At 40.1% G+C, this 18,466-nt stretch overlaps 1 protein-coding gene across 1 annotated transcript in view; it reads right to left on the bottom strand.

Annotated features, from left to right (window-relative positions):
• SLC27A2 (solute carrier family 27 member 2) overlaps positions 1-18,466 on the bottom strand; it is a 52,878-nt gene that overhangs the window by 30,200 nt on the left and 4,212 nt on the right. Inside the window, exons 2-3 of the mRNA XM_052647053.1 lie at positions 8,075-8,284; positions 1,284-1,442 (exon numbers count right to left, since the gene is read on the bottom strand). Of these exons, the coding sequence (XP_052503013.1) occupies positions 1,284-1,442; positions 8,075-8,284 (369 nt within the window). The remainder of the gene's footprint in view (positions 1-1,283; positions 1,443-8,074; positions 8,285-18,466) is intronic.

The following is an 18,466-nucleotide window of genomic DNA, read 5'->3' on the forward strand; positions in this document are numbered from 1 at the left end:
AAAGTGGAATAAAAATATCACAGGTATTTTTCATGTTATTAGTTTATTTCTACTCCTAAACATGCAAAATCAAGTGTTTTAGGAGAAATTTTAAAAAAATACTACATTTTCCTTCTTAGCATTTATCTATTATGCTTAAGTAGATGTATGACTGATTGATTTATCTCCAGGAGGGCTTCAGAGTCATTCTCTTTTAGAAGGGCCCAACAGTATGATCAGACCCAGGCATTCCTTGCTGATTTGGAGGCTGGTATTGATGCTGGATTAAGTGTTTTATATCCAATCAGTAAGCTGATGAGGAAAAGGAGCAGAGGTTTGGGCAGTCATGTGTATTTGTATATAAATTAATATATGCATATGTTACTGTATATACATATGTAATTACTTAAAATGTCACATGGGAGAAAAAGTTAAGTTTTTTAGTTTAGTTGGCAAGTTAGAGGTAGTCTCCTGAAGAGGTGGATATTGGGCTGAGACTTTATGTACACAAGGTGCAGAAATCCTGTTGACAGTAGTAAGAATGGCAAATCTAATGTAAATGTAAAGTTTCAGAAGGAAAGAGAAGAGATGGGGAAATCTAAGTATTCTGACCAGAGCTGAGAGCCTGTGGGAAGAGGGAAGAATGAAGTAGAATGGGCCAACTGAATGAGAAGTTTAAACCAGGTGCTAATGGAGATCAACATGCAGATTTCTGAAGATAGAAATGACATAAGAGAATTATTTGTGGAATCGAAGGATCGAGTATCTTAACCTGTATAAAGACCTAAAAGATTTAAAAGAAGCTTGCTCTTTGATATGCTGAACAATTACAGCATTATATTAAAAGACACACAGGCATGAAAAAATGGAAATTCTTTTTATTTATTTATTTGGCCTTGGGGCTGGTCGGATCTCTGTTTCCTGATCAGGAATTGAACCCAGGCCCTCAGCAATGAAAATGTGGAGTCCTAACCAATGGACCATCATGACATTCACTATAAATTCTTTTAAATGTTTGCTATGTGTAAGCCAAACAAACTCAGTATTAACATGGAATTAAACACTATTCCTATAGCACACAGGAAAATAGAAAATTTTGTATTACTTTTCCTTATGGCTAGATGGCATCACAGACTCGATGGACGTGAGTTTGAGTGAACTCTGGGAGATGGTGATGGACAGGGAGGCCTGGCGTGCCGCAACTCATGGGGTCGCAAAGAGTCGAACACGACTAAGCGACTGAACTGAATAAGCACATTGAATGTGTACTGGGCTTCAATACCCTGTTGAGAAGAAAAGCTTACCAGTCACCATACATCCATGTAAGCCAATCAGAAGTGCAGCACTGTGGTACAAGGGTAGGGGGGTATAGATTACATCATCCCCTGTAACCTCGGAGGCAAGAGCAAGGCCAATTCCGTACCAAATGCGGTGATGATTGATCTTTGCAGCTTTCGGGAGACCTGCATAAAGGTACAAGAGAAGCATGTGTGAATCAAGAATGGTTATTCACAGACACATGATCTGGGAGAGAGATGTGTCTTAGGAAGATTCATCATCTAGGGATTAGAAGATTGCATTTGGTGAGACCAGAAGTTCACAGTTTTTTCTGTAAAGGACCAGATGGTAAACATTTTAGGTTTTGCAGGGCCATAAGTCTCTATTGCAACTACTTAACTCTGCTATTATAGCTGAAAGCAGCTAAACAAAAAAAGTAACGAACTTGGCCCTGTGGACATGGAACTTTATTTACAGAACTTGTGGTGGTGTGGTGTTTGTGATCCTCAGGCTATGGTTTGCTGACCCCTGAGTTAGCTGGTTATTAGAGTGGTAAGATGAGGGAAAACGAGTGACTGTCTACTGAATTTCTGATTTGGGTCTACCATCTTGCTAAGCATCCTTGAAGGACAGGGGTTTGAACTGTTTGGGGTCACTATATGAGGATTTTTTCAGTGGTAAACACACCCATGGTTGGTTGAATCCATGGATGAAAAATCGCAGATGCTGAAGAACCTATATGGAGGGCCTTCTATAAGTTATGTGTAGATCTTCGGCTGTGTGGACCCTCGTATTGTTCAAGGGTCAACTGGATTGCCAAGTTTTCACTCAATTCTCATAATTAACGATATAAGTAGAATTATATTCTCTAGTTCACAGATGAGAAGACTGAGAATCAGAGAGATTACATAGCCCATCCATCCTATCTCTTTCCTTCATAGTCACTTCTATGAATTTCTCACATACTCTTCTAGAGTTTTTTATGTAAATATAGGCTCATTTGCTTCTATGTTCTTGCCCTTTCCCCCAATTTAAAAAAAAAAGCATACTATTCTGCACTTCCCCTCTTCACTAACAAAGTATTTTTAAGTTCTGTCCATATTTGTATGTAGAAATTTCCCTTATTTTTTCATCCACTTATTTTCTCTGCATTTACTCCTCTGTGTGTGTGTTTTATAGTTTATTTACACTATTTTGCAATTTCAAATGACGCTGGTCCACATGTGGAAAAACCTGGTCCACACGGCACTTCACACTGTGAATGATGCTCCATCTGTAAGATAAATTTGTCGATGTGAGACTGCTGGGCCAAAAGGTATCAGACCTTGTAATTTTGATAGACACTGCCACTTTGCCAGTTATTAGGGCTGTCCCCATTGACTACCCCATCAGTAATACAGGAGTGCACCTGTTTCCTCACAGCCCTTCAAAAACGTCCTTTCAAATGTTGAAATTTTTGCCAATCTGAAAGGTGAAAAAATGGTATCTCAGTATATTTTTAGTACACTAAGTACATTTGTATTTGGAAAATTCTGAAAGAGATGGGAATACCAGACCACCTAACCTGCCTCTTGAGAAATCTGTATGCAGGTCAGGAAGCAACGGTTAGAACTGGACATGGAACAACAGACTGGTTCCAAATAGGAAAAGGAGTACATCAAGGCTGTATATTGTCACCCTGCTCATTTAACTTCTATGCAGAGTACATCATGAGAAATGCTGGACTGGAAGAAACACAAGCTGGAATCAAGATTGCCGGGAGAAATATCAATAACCTCAGATATGCAGATGACACCACCATTATGGCAGAAAGTGAAGAGGAGCTAAAATGCCTCTTGATGAAAGTGAAAGAGGAGAGTGAAAAAGTTGGCTTAAAGCTCAACATTCAGAAAACGAAGATCATGGCATCTGGTCCCATCACTTCATGGGAAATAGATGGGGAAACAGTAGAAAAGTGTCAGACTTTATTTTGGGGGGCTCCAAAATCACTGCAGATGGTGATTGCAGCCATGAAATTAAAAGATGCTTACTCCTTGGAAGAAAAGTTATGACCAACCTAGATAGTATATTCAAAAGCAGAGACATTAATTTGCTGATTAAGGTCCGTCTAGTCAAGGATATGGTTTTTCCTGTGGTCATGTATGGATGTGAGAGTTGGACTGTGAAGAAAGGCTGAGCGCCGAAGAATTGATGCTTTTGAACTGTGGTGTTGGAGAAGACTCTTGAGAGTCCCTTGGACTGCAAGGAGATCCAACCAGTCCATCCTAAAGGAGATCAACCCTGGGATTTCTTTGGAGGGAATGATGCTAAAGCTGAAGCTCCAGTACTTTGGCCACCTCATACAAAGAGTTGACTCATTGGAAAAGACTCTGATGCTGGGAGGGATTGGGGGCAGGAGGAGAAGGGGACGACCCAGGATGAGATGGCTGGATGGCATCACGGACTTGATGGACGTGAGTCTGAGTGAGCTCTGGGAGATGGTGATGGACAGGGAGGCCTGGCGTGCTGCGATTCATGGGGTCGCAAAGAGTTGGACACGACTGACCGACTGAACTGAACTGAACTGAACTATAATTTATGTAGATTTTTTTTATAAGACTCAATTGAAAGAGTATGCTTATATTGTTGCCCATGGGAGTCAGTTTAGTTGGGGAGGCCATGAAGTCATTGCACAATGGATGAGTCTAGAGTTAAAAACCAGAGTGGGTCACTTGGCTTTGTGAAGAGAAAGGCAATTCTGTTTAGATTAAGATGCCTCAATATTTGATGGTATTGCCTAAATAAAAGCAATTTGTTAGAAGGCAAAGAAATATGACTGGCAAACTACCATCATTGTAAACACAGTTCACAGTTGATGGTCTTTGATGTCATGAGTATTAATGCTCCATTCTATACTAATAATGAGAAACCGAAGAAAGAATCAACAAATCAATTGTATTCACCTTGAAAAAAAATTATCCAGATAGTAAAAACTCAGAATTATATTTTTTAAAACAGAAACACACATCTTTTGTGGTGTTAAGCACTTTCAGAAAACTTCCTGATATAAACTTTTGTATTAATGAAGAAATAATATTTGGTAACTATTATATAATTTTATGCTAATGACTGCCTTTGAGGCACAGGGAAAACATGTTGTTCTCTGATTGCTTAAAGGAATTCTTTTTATTAATGTTTATACTAGTAACTTCCAGTATATAATCATAAGGGATTTGATTTAGGTCATACCTGAATGGTCTAGTGGTTTTCCCTACTTTCTTCAATTTCAGTCTGAATTTGGTAATAAGGAGTTCATGATCTGAGCCACAGTCAGCTCCCAGTCTTATTTTTGCTGACTGTATAGAGCTTCTCCAACTTTGCCTGCAAAGAATATAATCAATCTGATTTTGGTGTTGACCATCTGGTGATGTCCATGAGTAGAGTCTTCTCTTGTGTTGTTGGAAGAAAGTGTTTGCTATGACCAGTGCATTCTCTTGGCAAAACTCTGTTAGCCTTTGCCCTGCTTCATTCTGTACTCCAAGGCCAAATTTGCCTGTTACTCCAGGTATTTCTTGACTTTCTACTTTTGCATTCCAGTCCCCTATAATGAAAAGGACATCTTTTTTTGGGTGTTAGTTCTAGAAGTTCTTGTAGGTCTTCATAGAACCGTTCAACTTAGCTTCTTCAGTGTTACTGGCTGGGGCATAGACTTGGATTACTGTGACACTGAATGGTCTGCCTTGGAAACGAACAGAGATCATTCTGTCGTTTTTGAGATTGCATCCAAGTACTGCATTTCAGATTCTTTTGTTGACCATGATGGCTACTCCATTTCTTCTATGGGATTCCTGCCCACAGTAGTAGATATAATGGTCATCTGAGTTAAATTCACGCATTCTAGTCCATTTTAGTTTGCTGATTCCTAGAATGTTGACGTTTACTCTTGCCATCTCCTGTTTGACCACTTCCAATTTGCCTTGATTCATGGACCTAACGTTCCAAGTTCCTATGCAATATTGCTCTTTACAGCATTGGATCTTGCTTCTACCACCAGTCATATCCACAACTGGGTATGGTTTTTGCTTTGGCTCCATCCCTTCATTCTTTCTGGAGTTATCGCAATAAACTGTGGAAGATTATGAAAGAGATGGGAATACCAGAACACCTGACCTGCCTCTTGAGAAACCTGTATGCAGGTCAGGAAGCAACAGTTAGAACTGGACATGGAACAACAGACTGTTCCAAATAGGAAAAGGAGTATATCAAGGCTGTATATTGTCACCCTGCTTATTTAACTTCTATGCAGAGTACATCATGAGAAATGCTGGGCTGGAAGAAGCACAAGCTGGAATCAAGATTGCCGGGAGAAATATCAATAACCTCAGATATGCAGATGACACCACCGTTATGGCAGAAAGTGAAGAGGAACTAAAAAGCCTCTTGATGAAAGTGGAAGAGGAGAGTGAAAAAGTTGGCTTAAAGCTCAACATTCAGAAAACGAAGATCATGGCATCTGGTCCCATCACTTCATGGGAAATAGATGGGCAAACAGTGGAAACAGTGTCAGACTTTATTTTTGGGGGCTCCAAAATTACTGCAGATGGTGATTGCAGCCATGAAATTAAAAGACGCTTACTCCTTGGAAGGAAAGTTATGACCAACCTAGATAGCATATTAAAAAGCAGAGACATTACTTTGCCAACTAAGTTCCGTCTAGTCAAGGCTATGGTTTTTCCTGTGGTCATGTATGGATGTGAGAGTTGGACTGTGAAGAAGGCTGAGCGCCGAAGAATTGATGCTTTTGAACTGTGGTGTTGGAGAAGACTCTTGAGAGTCCCTTGGACTGCAAGGAGATCCAACCAGTCCATCCTAAAGGAGATCAGTCCTGAGTGTTCATTGGAAGGACTGATGCTAAAGCTGCAACTCCAATACCCTGGCTACCTCATGCAAAGAGTTGACTCATTGGAAAAGACTCTAATGCTGGGAGGGATTGGGGGCAGGAGGAGAAGGGGACAACAGAGGATGAGATGGCTGGATTGTATCACCGACTCGATGGACATGAGTTTCGGTGAACTCCAGGAGTTGGTGATGGACAGGGAGGCCTGGTGTGCTGCGATTCATGGGGTCGCAAAGAGTCAGACACGACTGAGCGACTGAACTGAACTGAACACTAGTAACTTGGCAGATATTTTATTCAGAGATAAGAAAGGTAAAATAAATATCAACCTAATTATATTCCAATTAAATCTAAATTCTGAATTATGGGATTGGATGAAAGAGTGCTTAATCTCTTTTTCCCCTAAGGTGGGTTTTATACTTCATGGCAAAACCTGCAGTTGTGAACAAGTTCTGTGCTTATCTATTTAGTATTAAGACTAGAACTTCCAGTCACTAGTTAAGGGCTTGTTTTACCTCAGTTACTTCCCAAATCAAAGTTTACAGTTTAGTTTTACCATTCTATTGAGAAATGAGGGTATAAGTTCCATATATTGAGGTAGTTCTGGATGCAGTGGAAGCATCTGGTTAAACCATGTCATCCTACCATTCTGCTGACATGGTGAAATAGAACTGTTGACAAACAAAAGAACGATAGCTATTATGCTCTCGAGATTAGCTTTAATAGGTCATCCCAAGATACCCCTCCTCATAAGGCTCAAAGTAACCCTTATCTCTAATGTTTGATTATTTTACAAGGAGAATGCATGCTATAATTATCTGCTTGAGTTAAAATTTTAACCGAATGACTCACATATTCAACTTTCCAATATTATTAAGAATAATTAGGATGCTGGGGGTAGCTTCCTATCCTTTCTTACATGTAGCTCTCAGTCTTCATATGATTACATTTTGGTAACATTTTCCCTGACCTTGAGTAGGCAGACACCAAATAGCTATCAGATGGGTGAACTAGGAGGTATTCTGGCAGAGAGGTCAGTTGTATGAGCTGTGGAGTCAGCCTAGCAAAGTGAAGCCTGACACTTCTACTTCCTATCATGGGAAGTTCTTAAACTCTCTAGGCATCAGTTTCTGAATCTGTAAAACAGGAATAAGAGTAGTACCTGTCTTAAGAGTGGTGGGAGAAATGTATGAACACCATAGAGCTCCTAGAAGAGCACCTACTACATCTATCTACCTTTAATGTCGCCTGTTCCACACAGCAGTGTTTCAGTAATATGACAGTTGGCAGTGTTTTCTCTTAGCGGCTTATGTAAAACAATAGTACAGCTTACACCAAAGGTGTAAGACATCCTAGATTTGATGAAATATACCATTTTAGGCCCTGAGCTAAGAGCCATTCTACACCCACAGAACCAAACAGCTTCAAGTCATTGTTGCATGGAAAGATAGTGATCAAAATGTTTGTACAAATATAACCCCATTATTGTTCTATAGTCTTCTTGGTGGTCCACTTATAATTGGTTATACATTATATACGGATGCTGGACAGAGTATAATCAAAATGTAGCGATCATTAAAAAAATTCCAAAACCTGTTCAGTGACAAATCTTAATCAAAAAGCAACAATCATTTTGAAAAAAATCCTAACAACCTATTCAGTGCCAAATCTTATCATCACCCTAATTATTTTTGTAGTTCTTCGTTAATCTCTCTACCTGTTCTATACACCAACTGGGGGAAGTATGCATACCTTAGAGAAACCCAAATGTTTTCATATGCTATGGAACAAGATCATAGTTCCCACAGGCAATGAGCTAAATCCCCTGAAGTATTAGTTATCTGATAAGCTTTGCCAAAGAAAGAGAGCATTTAAAAATCTAACCCAACATTTAACTCTTTCAGGATAGGTCCATTGCTTTGAGAATCCTCTATTTTTTACCTGTGGTTCCAGAAGTATAAATATATAAGGCAGGAGTGGAAAAGGTAACTTCCGACCTCCAGGATTCTGGGACAGGTTCACTTGATACTTCATCCACTTTGTCTAAGAAAGAGTTGACCCCATCTGTGTTAGAAGTTCTGCTCACATAATAGACAGCCACATCATCTTTCTTCAAGCTTGGCAGCACCTCTTCAACAGCGGCTTGTAGTTCTTAATTTAATAAGAGAAAAAAATCCAAACAAACTAAATTAGTTCATTTAAGCTCTATTAGTGCAATACATTTTGTACCGACTTTGTTTCCACTAAGTGTTGTTAGAACATGTAGACACAGTAATGTTTATAGTTATGTATTTTTAACATGGAATTTACCACATCTGAAAATATCACAAGATCCCAATATTTATGGGAAGGCTGGGTTTTGATGGTTTAAAAAGTGACAGATGATTGAAATCTGTATATTACATGGCAAGTGCAAACAAACCACATAAGGGTAAAAACCAAGATTATATGTGTATGACTTATATGCATATCTGATATATATATATCTCAAAACACTCCAGAAATGAATTTAGTTATTCCCAATGTATGCCCCACAGGACCAGAGATTTTAAAAAAAGAAAATTTTAAGGAAAAAGAGAAATGAAAAGAAGGGAACCATGCTACTAAAAGGATAATAGAAGCTAACTTTATGTAACACATTTTAAAAATATCAGCAACAAGTAGTTCTACTAGGAAGGTTCAGCTGATCTGAGACATAAGCTCCAAATTTCATAAGCACATTATCCGACCTAAGAAAAAAAGGACTGATTAGCATGTTTTTCAAACTCTGAGTCACAATACAGCAGTGGATTGTTAAAATCATTTAAAGTGATGATTATTCTAAAAAATAAAATAGAAAGTATATCATACATAGGAAGAGGTAAGTTTTTTTTTTTTTTTTTTGAGTTTCAGCTATGTGAGTGTGTGAGTGCTGAGCTACACACAAATGTAGTTTTCATAGGGGTCAAAGTAAAACATTTTAAAGGCATTGATGTAATGTGTAAACCACATTTCTGGCTTGTTACTTGAATTTTTATACCATTTAAAATTTTTATTTTAAATTTTAAATCATAAGATGAGATGCTCTTTAAGCTTCTTTGTCTTGAATTGTGATAACTGAAGTGAATAGGCTTATTCTTAATAGGAAGGTGACTCAATATCCCAGGGAATTACCTTAGGGAGGCTATATCTGATTCATATTTCAAGCTTTGTTTTTCAGATATTTACGTATGATGTCTCCATCAAGACATGAGATTGCATCTGGATAGATGCATTTAAAAAGTTGAAAAGTTTTTTAACCAAAGCAGTCATGCACCTGATAAATATAAATGAAATAGTACCAAAGAGTTTATAATACAAGTCAGTACGCCCTTATCTCACAAATAAACCTGCTGCCTGGAGGCAGGGACTTTTAGGGTTTTTTTTTTAGCTTTTCTTCTAGCAGTCAGTTCTTCATCACCAAATTACATACTTTTCCTGGTACCTCGTGACTTACCATTTTTGAAACCCACCCCCATTCCCCCCTTGTTCACCCCCAACAGTTATTATTTTCACTTTATGTTGTCAGAGTTAATGGTATTTTTTATCTATTCTCAGACTATAATTCTGTCTTTCTAGCTTTGTCTATGTGTTGACTCTAGATTCTAGAACAAATAATCAGGATTGACAAGATCATGACAATGTAATTATTTCAAATATGACTGTAGAGCCAAGTAACACACTATAATCATCTTTCCTTTCTTGAACAGTTTTCTCCTGGAGTGTCTACTGGCTATCATTCCTTAATGTACTATTTGTCTCAGTTCTTTTTTAACCTCCATCAGATCAGCTTATTCCTTTTGATGCTCTCTTCTCCTCTTTCATTTTGAATGGTTGCTCTTTAGTTCTTCAGTATTTCGAGAAGATCATCAGAAATATTACTGTTGTAAAAACAGTAACTGGCTTGCTAAGGTCCCTTGCCAGTGCCGTGGTTCAGATTCTCATTATTTCCTACCGAAATTGTCACAATAGCTTCCTGACCGATCTTGCCTCTAACCTCTCCCTGCTTCCAGTATCAGTGACACCACTGCCCGACTTCTTGTTCCTGCCTTGTTTAAAATCCTTCAGTGGTTGCTTATCCCTTGTGATAGAATCTTTCTAATGCAGTGGATGGTTCTAAGGTTCTTCTCAGCCTACATCCCTCACCCCAATTTTTCTGATGTCATCTTCTTAACTACCCTTGTCCCCTTTCCTCTAACCACACTGATTTATCTGAAGTGAATGGAGCCATAATTCTCACATCTTACCACCTTTGTCCAGGTGGTTTCATCTGCTTGGAACGCCGTCCTGCCCCCAGCCCCTGGTCACTGGAAAAACTTCTGTTCATCTTTCAAAACAGTCTCATTGCTTTTAACTCTGTGGTCCTCCCACAGGAGTTTGCATTATATGGTTAGCAGTGTGTTTAGTATGTAGTGTGACACGCTTCACTTCTTTTTCTCCTCTATTTGGCAGTGAAAACTTTGAGGTGAAGGGATTATAACTTGAGCATCTTGGCCCTGCCATAAGTGCTTAACAAGTGTTTACAGCTGAAAGAATCTACACAAAGTATTGTATTAGTCACTGGGGAAGAGACAGAGGAATAAGCGAATGTGTTGACTTTCAAGGATTTAGATATTGCAATACTGTGAGTTGATAAATCTCCAGACAAATGCAAAATTAAATCATTTCTGTGATAGAGGTATGTCTTACCTCCAAGTAAAGGACATGAAAGTAAATTAAAAACAAAACAAAACTACTATTGCTACTTAAAGAATTATGAAATCTCTCTCCCTCCTTCTCTTCTACCCGAGACTGAGCCTATTTAGTTAAATAGTGTGTTCATAAATTACCTGGATTATTTCTTATTCCTCTCCTCTCTCTCTCCCAACAGTTATTTGACATCTATTTAAAGTGTGTTTCCTGTGTGCACGGTTCTCAGCACTGGAAGCAACAGTGTGTACAGCAGATGCTGTTTTCACAGAGCCCAGGTCTAAGGGGGAGGAATCAAGGAATAATCCATTAAAATAAGGTGTCATAGGTGGTGTTTTGGAAGCACGGAGGAGGGGCACGAAAACAACCCAGAGGAAGTGTTATCTCAACTGAGACCTGAAGGGTAAGTAGGAGTTGGCAAGATGAAGACCCACTGAGATGGACTGAGCCTGTTTGTAGCCAAGGGACAGCTTATGTAAAGACCCACAGGCAAACAAGTGAGCATTAGTCACTCAGTCGAGTCTGACTCTTTGTGACCCCAATGGACTATAGCCTGTCAGCCTCCTCTGTCATGGGATTCCCCAGGCAAGAATACTGGAGTGGATAGTCATTCCCTTCTCCAGGGGATCTTTCTGACCCAGGAATCGAAACTGGGTCTCCTGTGCTGCAGACAGATTCCTTGTCTGAGCCACCAGGGAAGCCCAGAGGCAAACAGCAGGTTGCCAGAGCAGCTCAAAGAGGCTAAAGCTGACTGCAACGTAGAATGAGAGGGAAAAATGTTGGAAGAAGAAACTGGATGTAGGTGGGGACCAGGTCTCTGGCTTACATCAGGTACATGGGTTGGAGAAGGCAAGGACCAGAGGTAGGGAGGCCATTTGGTAGATCAAACTTTGCATTAAGGTAGCCACAGAGCCTAGAGAGAAGTAGACGCATTTAAGAGATGTTTGGGAGGTAGAACAGACAAGATTTGTTAAGTCTTGATGACAGAAAAATTATAAGTCAAAAGGGACTTTAATTTTTTCTGTAATTTTTTGAAAGTAGATGTATGCAGGCATTAGTGATATATCCAAAATTAGTAGTTTCTTATATAATTTATAATTATTATATAAAATAATAATAATAATAATAATAAAATAAACAGCCAACTCATTGGAAAAGACCCTGATGCTGGAAAAGATTGAAGGCAAAAGGAGAAGAGGGCAGCAGAGGATGAGATGGTTGGATAGCATCACCTGATTCAATGGACATGAACTTGGACAAACTCCAGGAGATAGTGAGGGTCGGGGCGGCCTGGTATGCTTCAGTCCATGTAACAACTTAGTGACTGAACAACAACAACAGAATAATAAAGGTAAAAGGAAATGCAATTAAGCAGGTATCATGCTTGATCACAGTTGAACTAATTTGGATAACTGGGGCTTCCGTTCCCTCATGTTTCCACTTGGCCCTCTGCCTGCTTTTGGTTTATAATCCCTGACCTTTCACAGAGGTCATCTTATCTGAAGGGAAGGCCATTGCCCCTGCCCAGCACAGTTTCTTTATCTGACCTCTGGGCTGTTGGTGTAGAATTTACGTTTGGATATTGACTTGAGGTTCCAGTGGCTCCCAATCATATCAAGGCATACCTCACATGTCCTATACTGACCTTTACTTTACCTACCTGATAAGTCCCTGATGCTGGAAAAGACTGGAGGCAGGAGGAGAAGGGGGCGTCAGAGGATGAGATGGTTGGATGGCATCACGGATTCAATGGGCATGAGTTTGAACAAACTCAGGGAGATAGTGAAGGACAGGGAAGCCTGGTGTACTGCAGTCCATGGGGTGCCAAAGAGTCAGACACAACTTAAAGACTGAACAACATATGTCCTATGGTAGCAGACATTTCCCCTTTAAACTAAAGATGCAATATTTATATAAATACATCTATACATACATATATAAACTGAGATTGGAAGGGAAATTCTGGATGTGAATGTAACTCATTAACTGTATATTTAATATTTAATGTCTTTTCTTAAATCTGTTATAAATAGGACTGGCCCCCATGTTTTCCGCTTCACACAGGAATTTTTTGGGTAATTATTACTATAAATCTGCTTAGTGAAGACTAAGAGAAAAGTGAAAGTGTCAGTTGTTCAGTTGTGTCCATGTGCCCATATTGTTGTGTCTTTCTGTGCCCATGGACTGTAGCCCACCAGGCTCCTCTGGCTATGGAATTTCCCAAGCAAGCACACTGGAGTGGGTAGCCATTCCCTTCTCCAGGGAATCTTCCCAACCCAGGGATCAAACCTGAGTCTCCTGCATTGCAGGCAGATTCTTTACCATCTGAGTCACCAGGGAAACCCACTTAAGATAGATGCGGCAATCAACAAGGACACATAAGATCAAATAATTCTACTTGACACAGGTTGAGCTCCCTGGAATTCTGAGACCTTTGTGTAGGGGTCCTCTTGGGAATGATGCCTGCGGGGCTGCAATGGAGGTAGACTGGATGGAAAAAGAGATTGTGCTTCGATGCAGCCGTGCAGTGGCCTCCCTCAATTGATCCTACGGGGACTCTGGGCCCGGGATGGCCCTTCAGGCTGTCCCAAATGAAACAAAATGGGTTCTTCCTCTGTGCCTGCCCACCAACCAGTCACTGGATGCACCTTGGGCAAAGTGGCTTTCTTCAACCAACGGCAAGTCCTGGAATGGTCCTAGGCTGACAGCTGGCAGTTGCCAATGCCTCCAGCAGCAGAGGAAGGAGTACCTCAGTGCTGGAGTGGGGAATTGGGCAGCGCATCACAGCATCCACCACACCTTTCATTCTTACTGATTAAAAATTTACAAATTTCTTTTGTGGAGGACAGTTTGTATAGTAGCTTTACATACATCACCTCACATAATTTTCCCAACAATCCTGTGTTATAGACGATGGTAACCTTGTTTCTACAAATGAGGACAGAAGGTCAGTGAGTCTCTATATGGATCATTACAAACAAAATGAAAAGAATTATATTGGGCTTCAAGGATTACCACTTTCTTGTACTAGTGATTCAAGTTCAAGTTTCGGTAAAGGACCTTGAAATTTTGGAAGACATTGTCTACCTGACATGCTCAGTGCTCGTGAAAGCATTTGGATCTGCCTTTCAATAGTAATATGGATCATCTCTTTGTCTTTCTGATGAAGAGAATAACCTCAAGTTTTACGAAAAGCATGGGTATGAGAAATAGTATTCACAGAAAGTTGCCTGCACCTGAAGGGTGTACAGTAGATCTGTCCTTTCTTCATTAGCCTGAGCTGAAATCATGGATGGGTGTAGAACCCCAGAGAGCCCCCTTGGTGGCTCAGATGATAAAGAATCTGCTTGTAATGTAGGAGACAAGAGTCAGACACAATTGAGTGCCTAACACTTTCATTTTCACTTATAGAATCTCAGAGAAAGCAGTACACATTTGGATGATGGAAAATCAACTGATTACAAAATCTGCACTCCTTAAGATCCATTGCATAGAAAAGAAAAAAATCAGGTTAGCATATGAAGTTTCCTCTCCCATTTACTTTTTATTTAAAGAAGGTCAGAAGATAAATTTCTGAGGACACAGGCCCATTCCTTGAAAGCAGCGAGACAGCGTGGGTAGTGAGCTGAATCAATCTTCATCACCAAAGTGGCAAAATGCTACTGGCTAAACCCACTGCTTTTAAATAGGAAAAGCATTCAATCTAGTAGCTTGTTTTGCTATTAGATTGCCTCATGGAGCAAGTAACTAACCAAGTTAGTTACATAAAGCACCCCAGAAATGTTTACCAATAAAGTAAGATTTGAAAAGAAGGCAGTGAAAAGAAATGGTTTTGATCAGAATTTCAGGATGATGTGAACTGATTTGCAGATGACCAAATCAGGATTGAAGACTTTCCTTCAGTAAGAAAGGCAACTGAAACAAACTGGTTCTAACAGAGATCATGGAGATCTCAATGTTTAAAAAATACAGTTTGTAACTGTGATTTCTCATTTCTGTTATTGGCAGTTTGGAATTATAGTAATGAATAATCTAGCATATGGTCTGTACATCAATACAATGTCATAGAACACCCTCCAAACATAACCTCCCCCAGGGCTTGCTTGGTGGCTCAGACGGTAAAGAATCTTTTTGTAATGCAGGAGACCTGGGTTTAATCCCTAGGTCAGGAAGATCCCCTGGAGGAGGGCATGGCAACCCACTCTGGTATTCTTGCCTGGGAAGTCCCAAAGACAGAGGAGCCTGACAGGCTACAGCCTATGGGGCTACAGCCCATGAGTTCTCAAAGAGACACAACTGAATGACTGACACTTTCAGTTTTCGCATACCCTCACCTTCCCTCCACAATGCAAATCACCCTGAGGTCAGAAAGACGTTTAATCAAGGCTAAGTCCCTCAAGAGTAAAGAAATTTTTAGCAGGGAGATACACACTCATCTCATATTTATATAGTTACATAATTTCTTAACATTATTTTTCACTTCTCTCAGTTAAAGTTCTTGGTCAAAGTATCTTGCTTTCTAACTAGCCCTAGAATCAAAGGTAATTCCTTGTCAGAGATTACCAGATCATACCAGGCCCTATATAATCATTTGATATCCATAAGCAAACAAGTCACCTATCTACCACCTGTGTACTTCCCGGTTTCTCAGAGGCTGTGGGAGGTCTTTTTCAAACACTGACTGCTTACATTCAGTATGCAGTATAATTTGAACTCTATCCTTCTTCCTTAATTCAATAACATTCACTGAGGATTTAGAATTTATTTTGTCTTTACCCCTTCACTCTGTTCTTATTGCTAAAGAAAATAAACTGATAAACATTCTCATACATGCCAGCAATGTGCTGGTTTGTTTTTGAATGGAGATGTACAATTGTCCTCCCTTGCAAGCTTTAGTTATGAGCAGGTCAAGAAGAAAAATTTTACAGACTGTCTTTAAGCGAGCTGTCTTCAGACCTTGGGCTACTTGGCTGGGATCCTAGCTCTTGAATACCTTCCTCATTTGTTGTATGGGTTTCTGTGCTGTTCCATCCTGGGCACAGACTCTCCCCAGCAGCCCATTCTGTGCCCATCACCAGCTCCCTCTCTGGCAGTGAGTCCTGGAGAGAGAGTCTCTCCTGTAGCCCTCTGCCAGAAGAAAACTGGGAGGCAAAATAAGTCTGTGATATAAAAAAGAACAAAATGATGCTATTTGCAGCCACATAGATGGACCTAGAGAGCATCATACTGAGTGAAGTTAAGTCAGAGGAGAAATATTGTGACATCCCTCATATGTGGAATCTAAAAAGATGATACAAATGAACTTACTTATAGAGCAGAAACAGACTCACAGACTTAGAAAATGAACTTATGGTTGCCGGGGCGGAGGGGAAGGATGGAGAGAAGGGATAGTTTGAGTTTGGGATGGGCACGAACACACTGCTGTATTTAAAGTGTATAACCAACAAGGACTTACTAGCACAGGGAAGTCCACTCAATGTTATGTGGCAGCCTGGATGGGAGGGGGGTTTGGGGAGAATGGATGCATGTACATGTATGGCTGAATCCCTTTGCTGTTCACCTGAAACTATCACAACATTGCTTGGTGCTGCTGCTAAGTCACTTCAGTCATGTCCGACTCTGTGCGACCCCATAGATGGCAGCCCACTGGCTATATCCCAATATAAAATAAAAAGTTAAAAAAAAACCTGTGGCGGATTCATGTCAATGTATGGCAAAACCAATATAATATTGTAAAGTAATTAGCCTCCAATTAAAATAAATTTATATTAAAAAAAATTTTTTTTAAGTCTGTGGTAGGGAGAGGATGGGCCTGGGGCAGATTGGGTCTAAATGGATTTTCTCAGATCAGGATATATTTGACTGTTTTAATATCATTTTTTTTTCATGCCCTCATGACCATCCCAATAGTTCTTAAACTTCAAAGAAGAAAGCTTGTTACAACTAACCAAAATAATGGAACTTTTTTTTAAAAATGGAACTTACTATTGCCACCAACAAAGGTCTGTCTAGTCAAAGCTATGGTTTTTCCAATAGTCATGTATGGATGTGAGAGTTGGACTATAAAGAAAGCTGAATGCTGAAGAATTGATGCTTTTGAACTGTGGTGTTGGAGAAGACTCTTGAGAGTCCCTTGGACTGCAAGGAGATCCAACCAGTCCATCCTAAAGAAGATCAGTCCTGGGTGTTCACTGGAAGGACTGATGCTGAAGCTGAAACTCCAATATTTCGGGCACCTGATGCGAAGAACTGACTCATTGGAAAAGCCCCTGATGCTGGGCAAGACAGAAGGCAGGAGGAGAAGTGGACAACAGAGGATGAGACGGTTGGATGGCATCACTGACTCAATGGACATGAGTTTGAGTAAACTCCGGGAGTTGGCGATGGACAAGGAGGCCTGGCGCACTGCAGTCCATCTGGTCACAAAGAGTTGGACACGACTGAGTGACTGAACTGAACTGATTAATGCCGCAAATATTTACTGAGTGACGACTATGTGCTAGGTATTACTAAGGCATTATTCGGAGATATATGAGAGAACTGTAAGCTGTTGAGACAAAGAACATTGAAGCAACACACCTAAGTTGCAACACACCTAAGTTACTCCTTGAGCAGCCCAGAAGAGGAATGGAGACAGGCTGTATCTATGCCCTGATTCTTGACTGAAGTTTGCACTAGAAAATTATCTCCTTTCATGAGTGTGAGGCCACCACTGTTGGCCATTCCTTGGGTTTTCTGAGTCCTATTTTCTCTACAGTAGTTTCCTCAGTAAACAGTTTAAAAATGACTAACATTTAAGTCCAGCCTGCTGTAGTCCTTACATAGTAAAACTCTTTAATAAAGCAACTCATTGTGTTGGTGGTGGTTTAGTCACTAAATCATGTCTTACTCTTGCGACCCTGTGGTCTCCAGAATACTGGAGTGAGTTGGAGACCTGAGGAAAAATGCCTCTGGGCTCCTCCTGCCTAGAATTCCTGCTCCCCAATTGCACTTGCCTAGCTCTGTTGTCATGGAGAAGGAAGTGGCAACCCACTCCAGTATTCTTGCCTGGAGAGTCCCTTAGGGCAGAGGAGCCTGATGGGGCTGCTGTTCATGGGGTCACACAGAGTCAGTCATGACTGAAGCAACTTAGCAGCAGCAGCAGCTCTGTTATCAATGCCCCCAAGAAACATTCATCTCTTCTTTTTCCTCTAGAGCATTCTGAAGCCCTCCCAGTATACTTATCACATTCTCCGCATCATTCCAATCACATGCGACTTAGTTCTGTTCTTCAACGGGACTGTAAGATCCTTAAACTAATTTAGCTTTCTCTCTCTGCCTCCCACCAGGGCAACTAGCTTGTACCTTGTGGGAAATGTTTTTTGATATGATATCAAATTGTTATACCATCTGCTTTTCTGCATCTAACCTCAAAAGTTTATTTGACAAGGGTTCTCTTTGGTCCTGACACTAGTTTTAGAATGTTCTCCTCTTTTAGAACTTTCAGTGATGCAATACTTTTGAAAGCTATTGGAAACATTTTATCTTATCACATTGGAGGTCAAATTTTATATTTTACAACCCTGAAAGACCAGGTCAAAGATAATTGGGAACATTTTATAACCTCTCTGGATCTCAATCTTGAAA

The sequence above is a fragment of the Budorcas taxicolor genome, chromosome 10 (genome assembly GCF_023091745.1).
Source record: "Budorcas taxicolor isolate Tak-1 chromosome 10, Takin1.1, whole genome shotgun sequence".
Lineage (NCBI taxonomy): Eukaryota > Metazoa > Chordata > Mammalia > Artiodactyla > Bovidae > Budorcas > Budorcas taxicolor.